General features: G+C 36.6%; 1 protein-coding gene across 1 annotated transcript in view; it reads left to right on the forward strand.

The window, feature by feature from the left end:
• DNAH9 (dynein axonemal heavy chain 9) overlaps window positions 1–20,418 on the forward strand; it is a 466,635-nt gene that overhangs the window by 425,999 nt on the left and 20,218 nt on the right. Inside the window, exons 67-68 of the mRNA XM_027850079.1 lie at window positions 13,325–13,495; window positions 17,344–17,526. Of these exons, the coding sequence (XP_027705880.1) occupies window positions 13,325–13,495; window positions 17,344–17,526 (354 nt within the window). The remainder of the gene's footprint in view (window positions 1–13,324; window positions 13,496–17,343; window positions 17,527–20,418) is intronic.

Here is a 20,418-nt window from a genome sequence, read left to right on the forward strand (position 1 = left end):
ATGATTTGTTTTAATGTTAATCAACAAGTCTTTAGTGAATGTTTACTTACCTTTTGCCGAACATTATGCTTGGTGCTATGAGGCTACAAAGATATAAGATGTGTTTTGTGCCACTAAAATAATACTCGTAAGTCAGTCAGTCAATAATTATTTATTAAATGCCTGCTGTGTGCCAGACACTGTGCCAAACACTAGGGACACAAAGAAAGACAGAGACAGTTTCTGCATTAAAGGATCTTACAATCTGATGAGTGAAGACAACACATAAAAAAAGTTGAAATGTGGGGAAAGGTAGAGGAGGTCTAATGTGGGGGCATGATGAAGTCCAGAGGAGTGCAGTTGGGTAGGAAATAAAGAGGCAACTAACCTGGACCCCCTCCTTAAATGAAGAACCTGGGAGACACTCTCCACTGTTTAACTTCCACCCTCTCCAATCCCAGGGCAGAGAGTACTGTAGAGGGATGAGTTCCAGGGCTGATGTGATCCACAAAAAAAATTAGGAAAAAATTAAGTACTGAACTATGGCATTAAAACTGATTTTAAATACAATAACATGAACCTAGAGCATTGGGGTATGAACTTACTTTCTCCCCATGACAATGTGTATCTTTGTAGGAGAGTACGCTGCGTATAAATTAAATAAATGAGGTGATAATATGCAGCCTTGTTGTACAATCTTACATCCACCAGTTCCATGTTGAGTCTTATACTGCATGCAGGTACTTCAGGAGATAAATAAGATGATCTCGCACTCTCATCTCTTTGAGTACTTGCCACATTTTGTTGTGATCCACACAGGTGTTAGTGTAGTCAATGAAATAGAAGTGAATGATGGCAGTTTGGTCACAGTTATATGCCTCTTTAACTCCACTGCTCTTCTGGTAATTCTTGGGTCACATATTGCTGTAGCCTAGCTTACAGAATCACAAGCATAACCTTGCTGGCATGTGAAATGAGAGCAATAATAATGTTCATTAATTTGAACATCCCTCGGCATTTAAATTGATCTTTTCCAATCCAATGGCCACTGTTGAGTTTTTCAAATTAGCTAGCATATTGAATGCAGAACTTTTTATAGCATCAATTTTTTAGGATTTCTATCCTAAAATTTTTTTTTAGGAATTTTTAGGAATTTCATCCCCTCCACTAGCCTTATTGTTAGCAATGCTTCCTAGGGTCCACTTGACTTCATTCTCAAGGATGTCTGGCTTTAGATCAGTAACTACACCATTGTGGTTATTGGTGATATAAATAAGTAAATAATATTTTATTTTTACCCCAATTACATGTAAAAAACAATTTTTAACAATTTTTTTAAGCTTTGAATTCCAAATTGTATTCTTCCCTCCCTCTCCTCCTCTGTCCCTGAGATGGTAGGCAATCTGATACAGGTTATACATGTGCAAACATGTAAAATATAGTTCCATATTGTCATTTTGTGGAAGAAAACTCAAACCAAAAAAAGAGAAGGAAATAAAGTGAAAAATAGTATGCTTTGGTCTGTATTCAGACACCATCAGTTCTTTCTATGGATGTGGATAGCATTTTTCATCATTAGTTCTTTGGTATTATCTTGAATCTTTGTAGTGCTGAAAACAGCCAAGTCATTCACAGCTGTTCATCATACAAAGATCTTTCTTCTATGGTTCTTTTGTGTATTCTTGACACTTTTTCTTAATCTCTTCTACTTCTGCTAAGTCCCTACCATTTTTATTTTTTTATCATGCCCATTTTTGCATAAAACTTTCCCTTGGTATCTTTAATTTTCTTGAAGAGATCTCTAGTTTTTCCCATTCTATTATTTTATTCTGTTTCTTTGCATTGCTCATTTAAGAAAACCTCAACTTGCTTTGATATTATCTGGAATCAGATAATTCAGTTGAGTATATTTTTCCTTTCCTCCTTTACCTTTCACTTTTCTTCCTTCCTCAGTGATTTGTAAAGCCTCATCAGACAATCATTTTGCTTTCTTGCTCTTCTTTTTCTTTGGAATATTTTTTGTTGCTGCCTCCTGTACAATATTGTGAACTTCTGTCCATAGTTCTTCAGGCATTCTATTTACCTGATCTAATCCCTTAAATCTATTCATATGTTATGGTTTTTCCAGTAGCAATGTATGGCTATGAGAGTTAGACCAAAAGGAAAGCTGAGCATAGCAGAATCAATGCTTTCAAATTGTGTAGTGCTAGAGAAGATTTTTGAGAGTCCCTTGGACAGCAAGGAAATCAAATCAATCAATACTTAAAAACAATTAATTCAGGCTACTCACTGGAAGGTCAAATACTGAAGCTGAAGCTTAAATACTTTCACCTCACAATGAGAAGACAGGAGTCATTGGAAAAGACCCTAATGTTGGGAAAGATTGAAGGCAAAAGGAAAACAGGATAGCAGAAGATGAAATGGATAGATAGTGTCATGGAAATGATGAACATGGACTTGGACAGATGTCCAGAGATAGTGGAGGATAGAAAAGGTTGGTGTGCTATGGTCCATGCCCAGTTATATACCTTTTTCAACAGTGGCTGGTATCACCCCACCATCATTCTACCACCTGACAGGGAAAATACCTATTCTATCAGATCACACCCCCCAAACCATACCAGACTACTCCCAGTCTTTGAATATCTGGGCAGAAGAATCTATCTCCACCCAAGGCTGAGCAGAACACAATGGAACTTCCATACCTTTGATTAAAGTGGGGCAAAGGGGAGAAATTGATCCAACTCATTGACAAAACCAAGGGGATCATACTGATAAAAAGAAACAAAGGGAAAGCATGAACAATGAATAAAATTGTCCATTTAAGGCTCAGAAGTCTCATCTTATATAGCTGTCTGGTGTTCGGGACATCATCTAATGAAGTTTTCTGGTTGAACTGTGGTTTGAGTGGTTTCCAGCAGACTGTCTTCTTTAAGATTCTTCTTTCTTGTTAAAATCTTCTACAAAGGGGCAGCTAGGTAGTGTAGCAGATAGAGCACTGGTCCTGGAGTGAGGAGGACCTGAGTTCAAATCTGGACTCAGAACTTGACACATAGTAGCTGTGTGACCCTGGACAAGTCATTTAACCCCATTGCCTAGCCCCCCCCCAAAAAAAATCTCCTACAAAATGATCTTAACATGATTTTAAATTACCTTGCCAATAACCAAGTCAAATAATGAAAGTTAACTCAACCCTTATGTCTCTATTATAATAAAATCAAAAATTGAGACCTTGGAACACAGTTTTTTTTATACTTTGGCAATATTCACATTCATTATTCATTCCCCTATCAGAAGGATGAGATTTCACTAAAGAATTAATAACAGACTCCAATACATAAATACACGGAGTGATCAATTTTTAAAACTGTACATATCAATTATTTATAATAAAACAATCCCAACTTCTAGCCACATTCAAATAAATAACTCTGAATTAAAGTGGATGCTTCTTTAAGGCATTTACAAGACAGAGCACAAGCTATTCTTCTTCTAAAATTAACTAATTATAACTGAGACAGGTATGAGATTAACTAAGTAACAGAATAATATCCTGATTTCACAAGTCCTTGACCTAATTATTCCCATACCATTATGAGGAATTTAAGGACCCTAATTTAAACAGAAATATATACTAGTAACAGATGTCAAGACTAAATACTTAACTAGTTAGTTGTTTGGGCTAAAATTCTAGGCCAAATAACTCAATCTTATACTTACATCTTACTATAGTAACCTCAAATGTTCCAGTGTCAATCTATTATTTAATAGATGTAGTATCATGCTTACAAAACTTTTTTGATTATAGAAATTTTGCATAAAAGAATAAGGATGTAACTATAGTGAGGGGAAAATGTCCCCTAACTTCATGTTAATTCTAGGCAAAAGTGATGCAGATGGCCAACTGCATTGAGTCAGGCTTAAAGTCTGCCAGCTGGGATATTCATGTTGGGAAATTGAGTCAGGAGAATCCTACCTCAGCTCATGCCAAATAGTTGTTCTCCAAACTATTCCCATGAGAACACCCTCTGTAGTTCATGGATGCAGTTCATAGACCCCACAGGGTTGCTGATATCATGAATCAGTGGCTCAAAGGCATTCCTTGACAGCCATACTTGGACTCAGCCTCAGAATAACATCAGTTAACAGTCCCATAAGGTCTTGAATACCAAGTTCCAACAATCAGAGTTTCAGGTATGTGACTATAATCTCACATTGGTTGGGAACATCTTTAAGGTGAGCCTTAAGTAGTTTGCATACATTCCTATACATGTTTTAGTTCTTGAATAGATTTGCATCTCTTTCTCAAGCTTATTTACCCTTCTATAATCATATTCAATATGAAAGAATGAGATACTTCAGGAATTGACTTTTATACATATAATAAGTTCAAACACTAATTTTAACTCTTACTTGGCCATAAAATGAATTCAGATCAAAACAGCAAGATCCTTACAGTAATTTAGAAAGCCTTACATCTCTGATGCTGCTTGCATTGAGCTGCTGTTTCTCTGAAAGCACTCATTTAAGGCCAGTCCAAGGACACAACAAACCTAGGAATGAAACATGAAATTCATAGTAGGTTTGGAACCAATTATTATCTAGATCAAATTATTACTGCAACAAATTAGCTTGCAAATGGAAATTTAGTAGGCCTTCTAAAAATCACACAAAATATTTTGCAAAACATTTCTTCATAAAAGTATCTTCCTGTCTTAATAACAGCTTACAATTTATCCTGATGTTACTATAACAAACTAAATTCTTCAAATAGCTTAGTTAACCGTTTTATAAATGAGAACCAAATAATTTTAGCTGTAACTTACCTTTTAAATATAGACAAAACTCAGAAGTTTATGATTTCTTAAATTACAGTACAATACAATACAGTATTTCAGAATATTACAACACATTGTCAGATAGAATGACCTAACAGCTTCCTAACCCATTCCTTTTTTTTCTTTGACAGTACAATTCTTAGTCTAACAACATCTAGATTTAAGAGAAATTGCTTTTCTAACAACATAGGCAATACAATTGTTACCAAATTATACAATATAAGGAAATTTTAGTAGTATAACAATACCATAAACAATTATCATGTATTTAAACTTGAAACAAAACCAATTAATTACCAATCAGGTGACCTTAATTTAAACAATTACATTTAAACAGTTAATGTTCAGATAGCATTTGTCCTATGCCAAGTACTTTACAATCATGTGATCATATGATCACAACATCTGTGGGAAGTAGGTTCCATTATTATCCCCTTACAGAATAGTAAACCAAGGCAAATAGAACAAATTTCTTAATGCCAAATAACAATATCTTTTTAGGCTTAATCCTGATAGGAGGAGCACTCTCAGATGCTGTTCTTATTCCTTCAGGACAGATTTTGACTTAAATCAAATCAAATCTGGTTTTATAATTGCTAATGATAAACATTTTAATTTTTTAAGTCCAATACTCTTGGCCCTTTAAGAGAAAATATTATTCACAGATTCATATATTCCCTTAAAAAGACACATGGTGACAATTCCCAGCTCTCAATAACTTTTTCTCTCTACTTTCTTAAGAGCTAAAGTCCTGTCTTCTTTCTGAGATTTATCAAATAAAGAACTGTCCTAAGCATTGCAGCTCCCCATTCCCATTCTGCTGGGAATTTCAAGCTGTATATACTAGGACAATGCATATAAAGTTTTACAAACAGTTTGAAATCACACCTGTTATCATCAGGTTAGCTTGAAATGTGCTGGAACAATATTCTAAGACTAGGTAGTAGTGCTGCTTTCGGCCCAGGCAGAGACCTGAGGAGTTTAACTTAATGCTGACAGGGAGTGTGTGGTCAGCTTCCCCAGGAAGAAACCTCCAGAGCTTCTGGGGTTAACTTAATAACTAATTGAACAGCACAAGGAAATATTTTAAGATTTTATGTAATAATCTTAAATCACAATAACCAATATCTTTACCATACTCAATATTTATGTAGTGTTAGATTTAATTGGACATAATTCCTTCTAACTCTCTATAACTTTATTTATTGGTTTTCAAATCAAGCTACAACATTTTCATTTTCAAACCCTTCTACTTAAAACAAAATCAAACTTCTTCACACCCTCTCAGCATGGTTAAACCATCTGAAGCTGGCACAAGGGCACCCAAAACAACCATCTAAGGATGGGGGGAGGCACTTAAGCACATCGGCTTGCTGCTGCCCACCCCAATATGTCCCCAAACCATTTTTTTCTCTACCTTTCATATTTTCACTCAAGTCTTTATTTCTCTTTCCTAATCTTTCAAACTCATTACTCAGACTAACTCCACTTTCCTTTACATTCCAAATTAAAAATCACACCCCAATTTTGTCCTGCATCTCTGCATCTGTTAGAATCTGGAGGGAGTTAAGGCCTAACAATTTACAAATCAAGAGAGCTATATTTCTCTCATACCCTTCACAAATATTTTTAAATGTTAATATACATTCTAAACAAATCACTGAAATCCTAAAGTGATCACTTAAAAAAACAAAACAAAACAGAAAAACCCTTATTTTTGCAGTTTTAAGCACATTGCCCTGATATCAGATACACTGGTGGAAGGGGTGCAGAGACAGTTCTCTTCATTTGAACAATCTACAAACTTTAACTTTGAGATCTAATTAAACCTGAATTCAAACTCTCAGATTTCTCTCTCTTAGTCCTTGGGATGCCTGCTCTAGATCCTTATCAGTATAAGCTTCTGCTAGCTGATTCTACCTGCCAACTAACTTCTAGGACAATCTTACCTTGTTTTTTTAATTTCATTATTTGTTATCTAACTTTATTCTTGTGTCCCAACTTGGCCAGTGTTGGGACCCCCCCCCCAAAAAATAAGTCTTAATCTCCCAATGAAAGCCTAAGGTGGGAGTTCTTTCCCAATGTTCTCTCTAATTACAGACCTTAGAAGTTTTTTTGTTTGTTTTTTTGTTTGTTTTTTTTCTGGCTGCATTTTAAATCTTTCAGCACAAACATGAAACATGACAGTCACAGAGACATAGACAGAATGACAAGACAGAGTGAGCACAGATCTAATTTTCTTGTTGACTTTTTAGGCTTAGTTTGGTTTTAAGATAAACCAATTTAGAATTAGAATTAGATTGGTGAAAATTCAGAGTTATCTTTTAGTTCCATATCCTTCTAAAAGCAACCAATTCAGATTACAATTTATCATATGCCAATTTACTCTGACTGACCCACAGTCAAATTATAGAGGATATCCTTTCAGAGGAGACCTGTCTTAAGGTCTCTGCCCCCAGTGCTGCTTGGAGAAAAAAGCAGACTACAACCTACAGGAGTCTGAGAGATAAGGAGCAGGGATTTGGTGGATAAGACTCACCTACCCTTCAGGATTGGGACTTCAGGAGAAAAAAAGTCCTGTGAGCATGCAGTCCCAGCATTGTAAGGGGGAAGAATCCCCAAATCCAGTCCCAAATCTGGGTCACATGGCACCATTTAAATGTTAACCGTTCACAGAGTTTGTTCTAAGAAAGAGACAAATTAGGCTGTGTCCACATTTTAATTTTTCTCACAAGCTGGCAACATGCATTGCATGGGAGTTACCATACAAAACTGGGCTCCCCAAGGGGGCCAATCCAGAACTGGCTCAATTTGGGAGTTAGGATGCCCAGTTATATATTTTTTCAACAGGGGCTATCACCCCACCATCATTCTACTTCCTGACAAGGGAAACACCTGTTCTATCAGATCGCACCACACACACCCCCTCCCAACCATACCAGACCACTCCCAGCCTTGGGCTGTCTAGGCAGAAGAATCTGTCTCCATCCAAGGCTGAGCAGAGAACATAAAGTAGCTTCCATAATTTTGATTAAATAATCTTATTATCAGTAATGTCCTTCTGAAGGACTTTGGAAGAAGGGAACTGATGGGGGAAGCTCTGAGTCTAAAAATCATTTTTCACATCTTCAATAAACAAAAGCTACCAAATTTTCATCAGCAGTGGGACAGAGTAAACTGGTTTGAGGGTGATTTCTTACCTTCAAAGAATGATATAATTTATGATAACCTAGCTCCAACAACACCTTCCTGTGTTGGGCCAAAGAAATCAGGCAAGACACCACCCAAAGACCAAAAGACAGGAACCTACTGAAAAACCGCCGAGAGATAGAATAAGTAAAAGAAGCCAGAGTTCACTGAACCAGAGGTCATGACCATCTAATGGTCAGAAAGCATATAAAAAGGCAGAGCTACTTTCTGCTACAACAATGGACTAGATGGACATATGAATAATATGTTCATTCAAGAGAAGAATGCAGAGTTAATATGCAAGAGGCTAAATCTCTGAGCATCATCTTCAGAAAACATAGATGGGGCAAGGGATATAGATCACCCCAGTCCCCAAAAGCACCTCAGTTGTGTGTAGGTCAATTCTACTTGCACTGAATGTTATACTGAAGTAACAGTAACAAGTGATATTGTGATGTGCACTTATATACTGGGTCTCGAGTGACCATATTGTTCCAATCTATTTACAAAAGACACATGAGAAATTTTTCTTTTAACCTTATGAAAGGGTTAGTCTCTATGGACTAAGTGACAAGGACCATTCATATTTGGACTAAAGTTTGCTAAAGAAGTTTTAGGTATTGACAAGGAAATGGATACTTTGTTTTTGATAGGTCCAGAACCAGTGAACCCTGGCATGTCAGCCTTGATTAGGATTAATTCTAGCTTGTTCAAGATACTACAACACACTATAATCAGCAATCTGGAACTCATTACCTGTATATTTTGACTACCGTGTATACGAGCATAGTGGAAAATAGAAGCAAGTGGTGGTAGAGAATGTCATTAGGGCACTGATTTCTTCAATTCAGGGATAGATAACAAAGAAGTTTGACTTTGGTAGCTCTGGTATCTGAAGAATAGAAGAATCAGTTGAGGGAACAGGAGGACAAAGTTATTTCTTACTGCAAGAATGAGATATGGAAAATGCTGGAAGAACAGCTAACAGAATTCACCTCATGGACTACCTTTTTGATAGATATCATGGCAGATTCTTCTACCTATGATGGAAGATCTCAGAAACAATCTGCAAAAACTACTTATTAATAGTATCATCAAACTCTAAGCAGCACTTACAGCAGTGACACAGAAGTCTGGGAATATTCAGATATTGCATGAGCTATCTTTTAATAGTTCTTACCCACAGTGAGTATTCCACACCTTTCCTCCCCAACCCTCCCACGGCACCCCTCTTCCCAACCTCTCAGCTGAGAACCTTGCTTCATACTTCACTGAAAAATGTAGGCTCTCTCTTCTCCTCTCCTCCTCATCTCACATCATTCAGCTATCCTTTCCCACTATCTCCTTCTCCACCCCTGTCTCAAATGAAGATGCCCTTCTCTTTGCCAAGGAAATTCCTCTAAATGCATCCTTGATCTTATCCCATCTTCTCCAACATTGTTTTTTCTATCATACCCATTCTTTCACTAATCTTCACTTTCTATTTGCTCCTTCCCTGCCACCTAGAAACATGTTCATGTCTCCTCCACCCTTAAAAAGTTCTCATTTGATCTGATCATCCCTGAGAGTTCTCATCCCATAATTCTCCTCCCCTTCATAGCTAAACTCCTCGATAAAACTATCCGCAATTGAAGCCTCCACTTTCTCTGCTTTCATTCTCTTCACAACACTAGTCTGACAAAATCAGTCAGCATTCAACTGAAACTGCCCTCCAAAGATAGCAATTAAATCTTAAATGCCAAATCTAATGTGTGGTTTTTTCCCTATCCTCATCTTTCCAATCTGCATCCTTTGACACTGTTGATCATTCTCTTCTACTGGATACTATCTTCTCTCTAGGATGTTCAAGACAGTGCTCTTTAGCACCACATTCAAAGCACCACCAAAATATGCACTACTATACCATCTTACCACAACCACTCCAATGTTGACTATTCCATCTCTCTCTCAGTTGAGCTGAGTTACCTTGCTCCCATTGAGAGAGTTCCTTCATTATGTATTGCCTGGTTTATATTCTCCCACGCATACCTTCTCCAATTTCTGTTTTGCTATTATTTGAGTTTCTTTGCTATTCATTACATGTATTCATTATGGAACTGGAATTAGGTGGGAAAGGGATCAAGCCTTCGATATGGAACCTGGGACCTTCCTTTCCCCCAGAAATAATGAGAAATGATAATCAGAAGTTAGATTGAATCCAATCATATACTCTAGCCAGGGTGGAGAACCTGTGACCTAGTGGCCCTATAGGTTCTCAAGTGCTGCCCTTTGACTGAATCCAAACTTCATAAAACAAATCTTTTTATGAAGGGAATTTGTTCTATGAAGTTTGGATTCAGTCAAAGAGCTGTACTTAAGGATGTAGAGGGCCACATGTGGCCTCACAGCCACAGGTTCCCCACCCCTGCTAAACCAATAATATTTAAGGGAGATATAATTCTATCCTGGTACCCATCTCTTTGAGGAGAGCAGAGTGGCCTCTGACCCCAATCTCTCACTTCCTCTCCTAGCCAGAATTAAACTTTGCCTTGGAGAAGGGTACAGGCAGAAGGGGCTAGAGATATTTATTCTGCCTCTTTGAGCCACACAATGAGAGCCCCCTCATTACACATATACTTGTTAATAGTGTGCATTTCTTTTAAGAACTGATTGTTAATATCATTTGACCACTTCTCTGTTGGGGAGTATTGTTATTATTGTTCATTCATATCTGACTCTATGTGACCCCATAAACTATAGCACACCAGGCTTTTCTATCCTTCACTATCTCTGGACGTCTAAGTTCATGTTTATTGTTTCCATGGTACTATCTATCCATCTCATCCTCTGCAATCCTGTTTTCCTTTTTTCTTCAATCTTTCCCAATATCAGGGTCTTTTCCAATGAGTCCTGAATTCTCATTATGTGTCCAAAGTATTTAAGCTTCACCTTCAGTATTTGACCTTCTAGTGAGTAGCCTGAATTAACTGTTCTTAAGTATTGACTGATTTGATCTTGCTGTCCAAGAGACTCTCAAAAGTCTTCTCTAGCACCACAAAATTTAAAAGCATTGATTCTGCTGTGTTCAGCTTTCCTTTTGATCTAACTCTCACAGCTATACATTGCTACTGGAAAAACCATAGCTTTCATGATTTATATATAAAGGCTGATACTATAAGCAAACTGGGGGAGCAAGGAATAGTTTGCCTGTCAGATTTATGGAGAACAGAAGAATTCATGACCAAACAAGTGTTAGAGAACATTACAAAATGCAAAATGGATAACTTTGATTACATTAAAATTGAAAATGTTTTGCGCAAATAAAGCCAATGCAACCAAGATGAGAAGGAAAGTAGAAAATTGGAAAAGAATTGTTACAACCAGTGTCTCTGATAAGGGCCTCATTTCTAAAATATATAGACAATTAAGTCAAATTTATAAGAATATAAGTCATTCCCCAATTGATAAATGGTCAAAGGATATGAACAGGCAGTTCTCAGATGAAGAAATTAAAGCCATCTATAGTCATATGAAAGAATGCTCTAAATCACTATTGATTAGAGAAATGTAAATCAAAACAACTCTAAGGTGCCACATCACACCTATCAGATTGGTCAACATGACAAAACAGGAAAATAATAAATGTTGGAGAAGATGTGGGAAAATTGAAACACTAATGCATTGTTGGTGGAGTTGTGAAATGATCCAACCATTTTGGAGAGCAATTTGGAACTATGCCCAAAGGGTTATAAAAATGTGCATATCCTTTGACCCAGCAATACAGCTTCTAGGACTGTATCCCAAAGAGATCATACAAATGGGAAAAGGACCCACATGTACAAAAATATTTATAGCAGCTCTTTTTCTGGTGGCAAGGAATTGGAAATTGAGAGGATGCCCATCATTTGGGGAATGGCTGAACAAGTTGTGGTATATGAATGTAATGGAATATTATTGTGCTATAAGAAATGATGAGCAGGCAGACTTCAGAAAAATCTGGAAAGACTTGTATGGTCTGATGCTGAGTGAAATGAGTAGGACCAGGAGAACATTGTACACAGTAATAGTCACATTGTGCAATGACTAATATTGATAGACTTAACTTCTCAGCAGTGTAAGGATCTAAGACATCTCCAAAGGCCTCATGATGGAAAATGCTATCCACATGCAAAGAAAGAACTATGGAGTTTGAATGAAGATTGAAGCATACTATTTGCTATTTTTTTTCTTCTATTATGTTTTGTTTTTTCTTTCTGGTGGTTCCTCCTACTGGTTCTGATTCTTACTTACATCACTAATGTGAAAATAAGTTTAATAGGAATGTATTTGTATAGCCTATATCAGATTGCATGCCATCTTGGAGAGGGAGGTAGGGAGGGAGGGGGAGAAAAATTTAAAACTCAAAAGCTTATGGAAGTGATTGTTGATAAATCAAAATAAATTAATAAAGTTTTAAAAAAGAAATTAGAAAAGAGAAGGCAGAAGGGTAACAATATTTATCTTCAAAAATAAAGAATTTTCATTCTGGAAAAAAAAACCCATAGCTTTGCCTTTGTTGGCAAGTTGATGTCTCTGCTTTTTAATATGCTGTCCAGATTTGCCATAGCTGTCCTTTCAAGGAGCAATTGTGTTTTCATTTCATGGCTGCAGTTGCTGTCTGCAGTGATCTTTCAGCCCAAGAATATAAAAATCGGACACTGCTTCCATTTCTTCTCCCTCTATTTGCCAGGAAGTGATGGGACAAGTTGCCAAGATCTTAGGTTTTTGTATACATCTATATATTATATATATACATATATATATATGTATATATATAATATAAAATTTGATTGTCTCCTTCATTAGAATATAAACTCCTTGCGAGTAGGGATTATTTCATTATTTCTATTTCTTTTCTCAGTGCCTAGCACAGTATAAAGCATAAAGCAAATATTTTATAGGTGCTTATTGATATGATTGATTGGAAGGCACTCAAGGGTGATAGCTAAGTTAGAGTACCTATCCAACCTGATAAAGTTTGTAGGAATTTGGGTTGGGAGGGGCAGGAGACCAATTTTGGAGATACTGACAGAGACAGAATTTGTGAGACATTTCAATGAGTGTAATTATTGACAAATGGAGAAAAGCTAAAACACAACTACTCAGCACAAGTTTTCACTGCGCTGTTTTCCCAAATGACACTCTCTGGTTTAGTGAAAGCACTTCAGGCACCTGAGACATACTATGCTCCCTATGAACTATTCTGGCTTTTTAATTTCCCTTCAAACATCAAATCACTTGAGGAGAAGAAAGAGCATATCCTGGTTTCATCACATAGTGAGTATATCCTTTTCTTTCAGTACATTGATGACATGCTACCTGCAGAGTCACCATACCTGTATGGACTCCACCCCAATGCTGAGATTGGCTTTCTGACCCAGACCTCAGAAAAGCTCTTCCGCACGGTGCTAGAGATGCAGCCTCGGGACAGCCAGGATGGAGATGGAGGAGGGATCACAAGAGAGGAAAAGGTACATACATGGTGGGAAGCAACTCTGAGATTTCTTGCTAGGAGTTGTTTGAGTAAATTGATTTGGTGGTATGAGTGACTCAAACAGAGGGTTTAATTCTGGGTATAATTCTCCCTAAGGTACACAACTATCTGGCCTGACAATATAAAATACTTTTGTACACAATTTATGTCTACTGCTTACATACTACTCAGACCCTAAACTCCTGAACATGTCTCTGTTAAGCCTGTTCACACATTCTCACCTTCATTCACTTGCCCCAATCCAGCCAACACTGCTTTATTTTCTATCCCCCAACCTAGAACTCTTTATTTTCTGTATAATAAATTTAATGTCATTCTCAACAAATACAAAACAAACAATATAGAACTGAATTCTGTAGTAAAATCATGTTTGATAATAATGACAGCTTTAACAAAATAATATTTTTGTTATTCACTTTTAATCTTTTAATTCTTTAATATATAATTTCTTCCAGCATGTTGGGTGAACCCATTGTATAGAACTTATGGAAGACATAGATGAGAGTCACACTGTTTGGGCAAACATGGATGGATTGTCATCGTAATTGTTGAAAGGAATATATACAAGAGTCAGTCAATCAACAAGCATTTATTAGGTTCCAGATACTGTGCTAAATGCTGGGAATATATATATAAGAAAAAAAGAAAGACAGACTAGGCCCTCAAGGAGCTTACATTCTAAAGCAGGAGGTAATTTATAAAAGGAAGCTGAAGCAGGGGGAGTGGAGGGGAGAGAAAGTACTTTGATGCAGGGTCACGATACATAAGCCCAGGGAAATGCAATCTGATGGGAAATAAAGAGACCACTTGGAATCTTTGGGAGGGAGCTTGGGCACCCTTCTTAAATGGAGGTTCTAGGAGGATCCCTCCACCCTCCAATAAGAGGGAGGGGCCCTAGCAGTAGAGACTACTAGTGAGGTGTGAGTTCCAGGACTGAAGCGATTTTATAGGATGAAGAGATTTCTGGGGACATGATGGCAAAGTTCAAAGAAGTACAGTCTTGTGACCCATTTAAGTATAATTATAGTCTATATATTTTGTTCTAATTCTGCCATCTTTTTATGCCATTCCGTAGTAGTATTCCATTAAACCTATATGCCACAGTTTATTTACTATTCTCCAATAGATGGACAAGTGAGTTGTTTACTGTTTTTGTTCTTGTTTTGCTTTTAAAAAATAAGGCAATTATAAATATTTTAGAGGTTTTTCTTCCTTTTAACAATATTCTTAGGATAATTGTCCCAGCAATATAACTGCTAGGTTGCTGTGTTGTGTCCAATTCTTTGTAACCCTATTTTGGAGGTTTTCTTGGCAAAAATACTGGAACAGTTTGCCATTTCCTTCTCCAGCTCATTTTACAGATGAGGAAACTGAAGCAAACAGGGTTAAGTGACTTGCTCAAGGTCACAAAGCTAGTAAGCTTGAGGCCAGATTTGAACTCAGGAAGATGAGTCTTCCTGCCTGTACTGTGCCACCTCGTTGCCCATAAAAAACTACTAGTTCAGAATGTCCTCATTAGCATTCAAAATACTGAGATATCACAATGAAAATCAGGCTCATTAGTCTTAGAGGGTGACAGGTCCTGAACTCTCTTTTAAATTTCTGGTTTGGGGAGCTTATAACTAGTGAAAATATTGTATATTTTCTAATAATAACTTCTAATAAATGCCCCCAATAAGAAAATCTGCAATAATGGACCAAGGATTAGGGTTCCCAGCCTACAACCAAGAAAGGAATTTCCTAATCAATATCAAAACTACCAGAACTGTTTTGCTACACACTTAAACCACAAAGGGACACAAGAAAATACGTATGTCTGAGTTGACTACATTTTTATGAGCAAAAATTGATATAAAGTAAAATAGCTCATGAAAATCAAATGCAAGCCAAAGCTTGTTAATGAACGAGTAAGTGGAGGAAAGGAAGTTCAGTTTCTTCATATTCCTAACAAGTCTTCTGCCCTGACCACTCTGTTGAGTTGTCAAAAGTATAGAACAGTCTTTATACCTGTCCTAGTGCCCTGAGAGGGAAAACCACAGTTGAAGCTGCTCCCAACCAGCTTCTGGCTCTAGTGCTAGTGGCAGGTCCCACTGTTTTCTGTCTCTAGTGCTTTCTCCAGTCCTGCTATCTCTCCTTGTCTCACATGAGATTTTTACATCCACAGCACTGACCCAAGAGTTTGTCTAAACAGCTGACACACATTAACTTTACACACGTATATGTGTATGTGTGCGTGTCTATTTAACTATTCACTTTAATGCTAATTGCAAAGGTAGAAGGAGATTTAAAGAATTATATACAAGTTAATTGAACTCATGAAACTCAGCTGGTTCAATCACTATTTAACTAACCGTTGGCTTTCCTCTGTCTCTTGTTTGTAAGTCCTAGAGGCTTAAAGGCCTGCTTGCCTTTTTATAGATCTCTGTTACAGAGACCTTTTATAGGTCACTGGTACAGATAAATTCATTGCTAACCCGAGTTTCTCTACACTGCTACAATCCAGAACTTGGCTGTCACTCACTATTAGTTTCTTTAAGGATAAAAATATTTGCTTGCTATGCACGCATCTATGGAGTTTCTGCTTTACATGGCCAGTTTGCTAGGGTTTTTTCTTTTTCAGAACAGAAGAGCACATATCTGTTCTTTCTTTTCCTTGTCTTTTCCTATCTGTTTGAATCTATGGATATCTCTTTTTCAGTCAAGAAAAGTTTATTTTTCAATCATGCACTTCCTTTTCCTTCTTTATCAATACTCAGTGAACACTGAATAGCTTTTCTCTGCTGCTTCTGAAGTCTTAACCTGCTTTTCTGCTGATACAAAGCCTTTGCCCCTATGTATATTTAAAAAGTCTATTCGAAGAAAACAGAACAATGGTGATTTTTTAGAATAGTTTCACCATATCTGGATTCCTACTTTTCATGGGGGTACTTCTAGTAGTTTGTGAGGCCAGGATTTCCAGGATTATTGAGACCCAGATTTTAATAGAAACACATATTCCCCAATCACTTTTCCTTCTCTCTTCTCTAACTGCCTGCCAATCCCCTAACCATATCAAAGAGCTTTCACTCATGGGGCTTAACTCCATTTACTCAAATTAAGCACACTTTAGAACAACCCACCAGATTGTCTTTTGCATTTCCTTGTAGATCAGCTCTAGAAACAGAAATGTGATATAATCTTGGCAATTTTCTCCAATCATCAGTAACAGCTTCCAGGTGTCATTTAAACTCCATTCCTGTTTTTTGCTGTGACAGACCAAAAGGCCCCTTTCTAATTATGAGAAGGGTTTTTGCATCAGCATTTTTCCTAGAAATAGTATTTCAGTGACAGGAGTGAAAAGCAGGATGAAAATCTCATCTTTCTCAAATTTTAATTTGACATAAACTCATGTGAGCATTTTAATGCTTATCAACTACCTCCCCAGACAGGCAGTGTGAGGTAGTAGAAAAACATAGTAGACATGGTGGTCAAATACCTTAGTTTAAGTCCCAGCTCTGCCACTTAATTTGGGCCATGATTTTGAACCAATCACAACTTCTAAATGGAAATATGACAATACTGTGCACACTGCCTGCTTGGTAGTGTTATTGTAAGGATCAAATTAGAAGAGTGAAAGTATTCTATAACCAGAAAATAATATTAATGAGAGTTATCATTATTGCCAGACCTAGGCATCGCCATCCCCAGGTCAGATGTCAGGTCAAAAAATACAAGGCAAAAAAAAATCCGTCATCTTGATTTTTTTTGTATTTACTCCAGTGGTTGCGTATAGCCTTCTCAGACTTCTAATTCATTATTGATTCTGTGTGTCTCTCCTTGGGGCAGGTAAAAGCCTTTCTGGCTGAAATATTAGAGAAGATAACTGAAGAGTTTAACATTGTGGAGTTGATGGCTCGGGTAGAAGAACGTACTCCCTACATTGTGGTCACCTTCCAAGAATGTGAACGAATGAACCTCCTTATTAGAGAAATTCAGCATTCGTTGAAAGAATTAGATCTGGGCCTGAAGGTAAGTGAGCTCCTGGTGAGGGCTCATTGCCAGAAAGCATAGTTGGGCCCCATAGGAAGAAAAGAAATGTACATGATGAGAAAAGACTAACAGTTCCAAAGCAAAGTAAACTTGTCCAAGACTGGTTCACCAACGGGTGAAACTAATGAGGCTTAGGATAACTAAAATATACTAGGAGCACTGAAACAGGGAAGCAAATATCAGGGTTGGCCCAATGGTCCAATACAACTCAGAGAAGCAAACAAAAAAAAATTACATAATTACCACAGTTGACCCCCCAAAAATTTGCCTCCTTCCATTCATTGCAAAGATGGGAGAGCCATGGTTGTGAAATGTTACATATACTATAATGGTTGAAATGTTGGTTAGTTTTACCAAACTACTTTTTTCTCTTCCCTTTTTAACTTTTGTTCGGATCACAGGATCATAGATGTAGAGTTGGAATAAGTTACCTAATCCAACCCTTCATTTTACAGATAAGGTAACTGAGGCCCAGAGAGGTTAAGTGACATATCCAAGGCTAAACAAGTAGTAAGCCTGAATGGTCACTTCTGAGGTATGTTACACTAAAGATTCCATTCATATATGACTTAGATAAGATGGCCCCTTTCAATCTCTCAAATTCTATGATCGTATGAAGTAGCAGAGAGGGGATTCTCAGAACCCATAATTCCTGAGTTCAGCATTACATTTATGCTCTCAATATAGCTACTGGCTCAAAAGATGCAGGTCTCAACCCATCTATTCTGCCATCATATGTGACTATTGGCCATAACCTCTCACAAATCTTCCATGAAGTCCACCCAACATGACCTCTTTTAGTTCTTCTAGGATTGTGCCAACACCAATGGAATATTTAGGCTGCGTATCAGTTATCACTTGCTTTTATTGGGTGACCAGACACTAGACAGTTACTGTGTGACCCGAGGCAAGTCACTTAACCCTAATTGCCTCACAAAAGAAAGAATGAAAGAAAGACAGAAAGAAAGAAAAAAAGAAAGAAAGAAAGAAAGAAAGAAAAAGAAAGAAAGAAAAAGCAGTGGATAGAGCTCCAGCCTTGGAGTCAGGAAGACTTGAGTTCAAATTTGGCCTCAGACACTTGACACTTACTAGCTATGTGACTCTGGGCAAAGTCACTAACCCCTGATTGCCTCACCAAAAAAAAAAAATTATCAAGGAAAACTGCCCTGATGTCCTGGAACCAGAGGGCAAAATAGGTATTGGTAAACAGAAGCAAAACATTGGTGATGTGGGAAAGGGTGAAAGGAGAGAGACAGGATGAACAGGAGGAAGAACAGGATGGAGGGAAATACACAGATAGTAATCATCACAGTGAATATGAATGGGATGAACTCTCCCATAAAACAGTAGCAGATGGCAGAGTGGATCAAAAACTGGTATCCTACAATATGTTGCTTACAGGATACACTCTTGAAGCAGAGACACACACAGAGTAAAGGAAAACCTGGAAAGATTTATGTGAACTGATGCAAAGTGAGATGAGTAGAGCCAGGAAAACATGATCAACCATGAATGACTCAGCTTTTCTCAGCAACACAATGATCCAAGACAAGTATAAATGACTCATGAAGGAAAATGCTATCCATACCCAAATAAAGAACTTATGGACTCTGAATGCAGATCAAAGCATATTTTTTTCACTTACTTTATTCTTTCTCATGTTTTTTTTTTAATTTTGATCTACTTTTTTCTTCCACAACCATGATGAATATAGAAATATGTTTTACATGATGGCATATGTATAAACTATATCAAACTACCAATCATTTTCAGAAGAAGGGAAGGGAGAAGAGAGGGAGGGAGAAAAAATTTGGAACTCAAAATCTTATAAAAATGAATGGTAAAAAATTTTCTTGATTTGTAATTATAGGGGAAAATAAGATACTATTAAAAGCAAAAAATAAAATTTAATTTAATTTTAAAAAGTGAAAAAGGACAAATGGAGGAAAATATAAATTCAACTCTCATAACTTCAAATGTAAATGGACTGAATAACCCAATAAAATGAGAGTAATTAGAAAACAAAATCCCAAAATCTGTTAATTATAAGAAATACCCCCCAATAAAGCAAAAATATAAATGGAATAAAGATGAAGGACTGGAACAAAATTTACTCTGCATTGGATAAATCCAAAAAAAAAAGGGCAGGAATTGCAATCATGCTATCAGAAAACATTACATTGATAAGAAACAAAGACAACAAACCAGTAACAGTATTAAATGTTCCAAATACCTTAGCATCTAAAATCATTAAGGAAAAAATAACTGAATTACAATATTTAGAAAGTAACAGTGTAATAGCAATAGTAGATTTTAATTCCCCTTTTTCAGTTTCAGACAAATCTAACATAAAGATAAACAAAAAGAAAAATATGGAATTTTTAAAAATAGCTTGAGAAATTAGAGCTAACATACTTATGGCATCTTCTAAATGCTAAATATATATATATATATATGTATGTATGTATGTATGTATGTCTTTCTCAGCACCAATGAAACTTTTATCAAAATTTGCCATGTATTAGAGTACAAACTACAAATAAGTGTAAAAGGCAAGAAATATCTACATACCATTTATAAACTACAACACAATAAAAATTATAATCAATTTAGGAAGAACAAATAAAACAATAATTATGAGAGGGAAAATTATAAGGATGAACTAACATTCCAAAATTTCTGGAATGCAGCTTAAGCACTCGGCAGGAAAAAGGTTATGTTCCATTAGAAAACTAATAAAATAGAAAAAGAGGATTAATTAATTGAATGTGCATTTAAAAAAATTAAAAAGCCAACAAATAATCCAAAAGTAAGTACAAAAGAGGAAATATTGAAAATTAGAGGATAAATTTTATAAATTTTTTGAGAAAG

The sequence above is a fragment of the Vombatus ursinus genome, unplaced genomic scaffold (assembly GCF_900497805.2).
Source record: "Vombatus ursinus unplaced genomic scaffold, bare-nosed wombat genome assembly UNPS02008996.1, whole genome shotgun sequence".
Lineage (NCBI taxonomy): Eukaryota > Metazoa > Chordata > Mammalia > Diprotodontia > Vombatidae > Vombatus > Vombatus ursinus.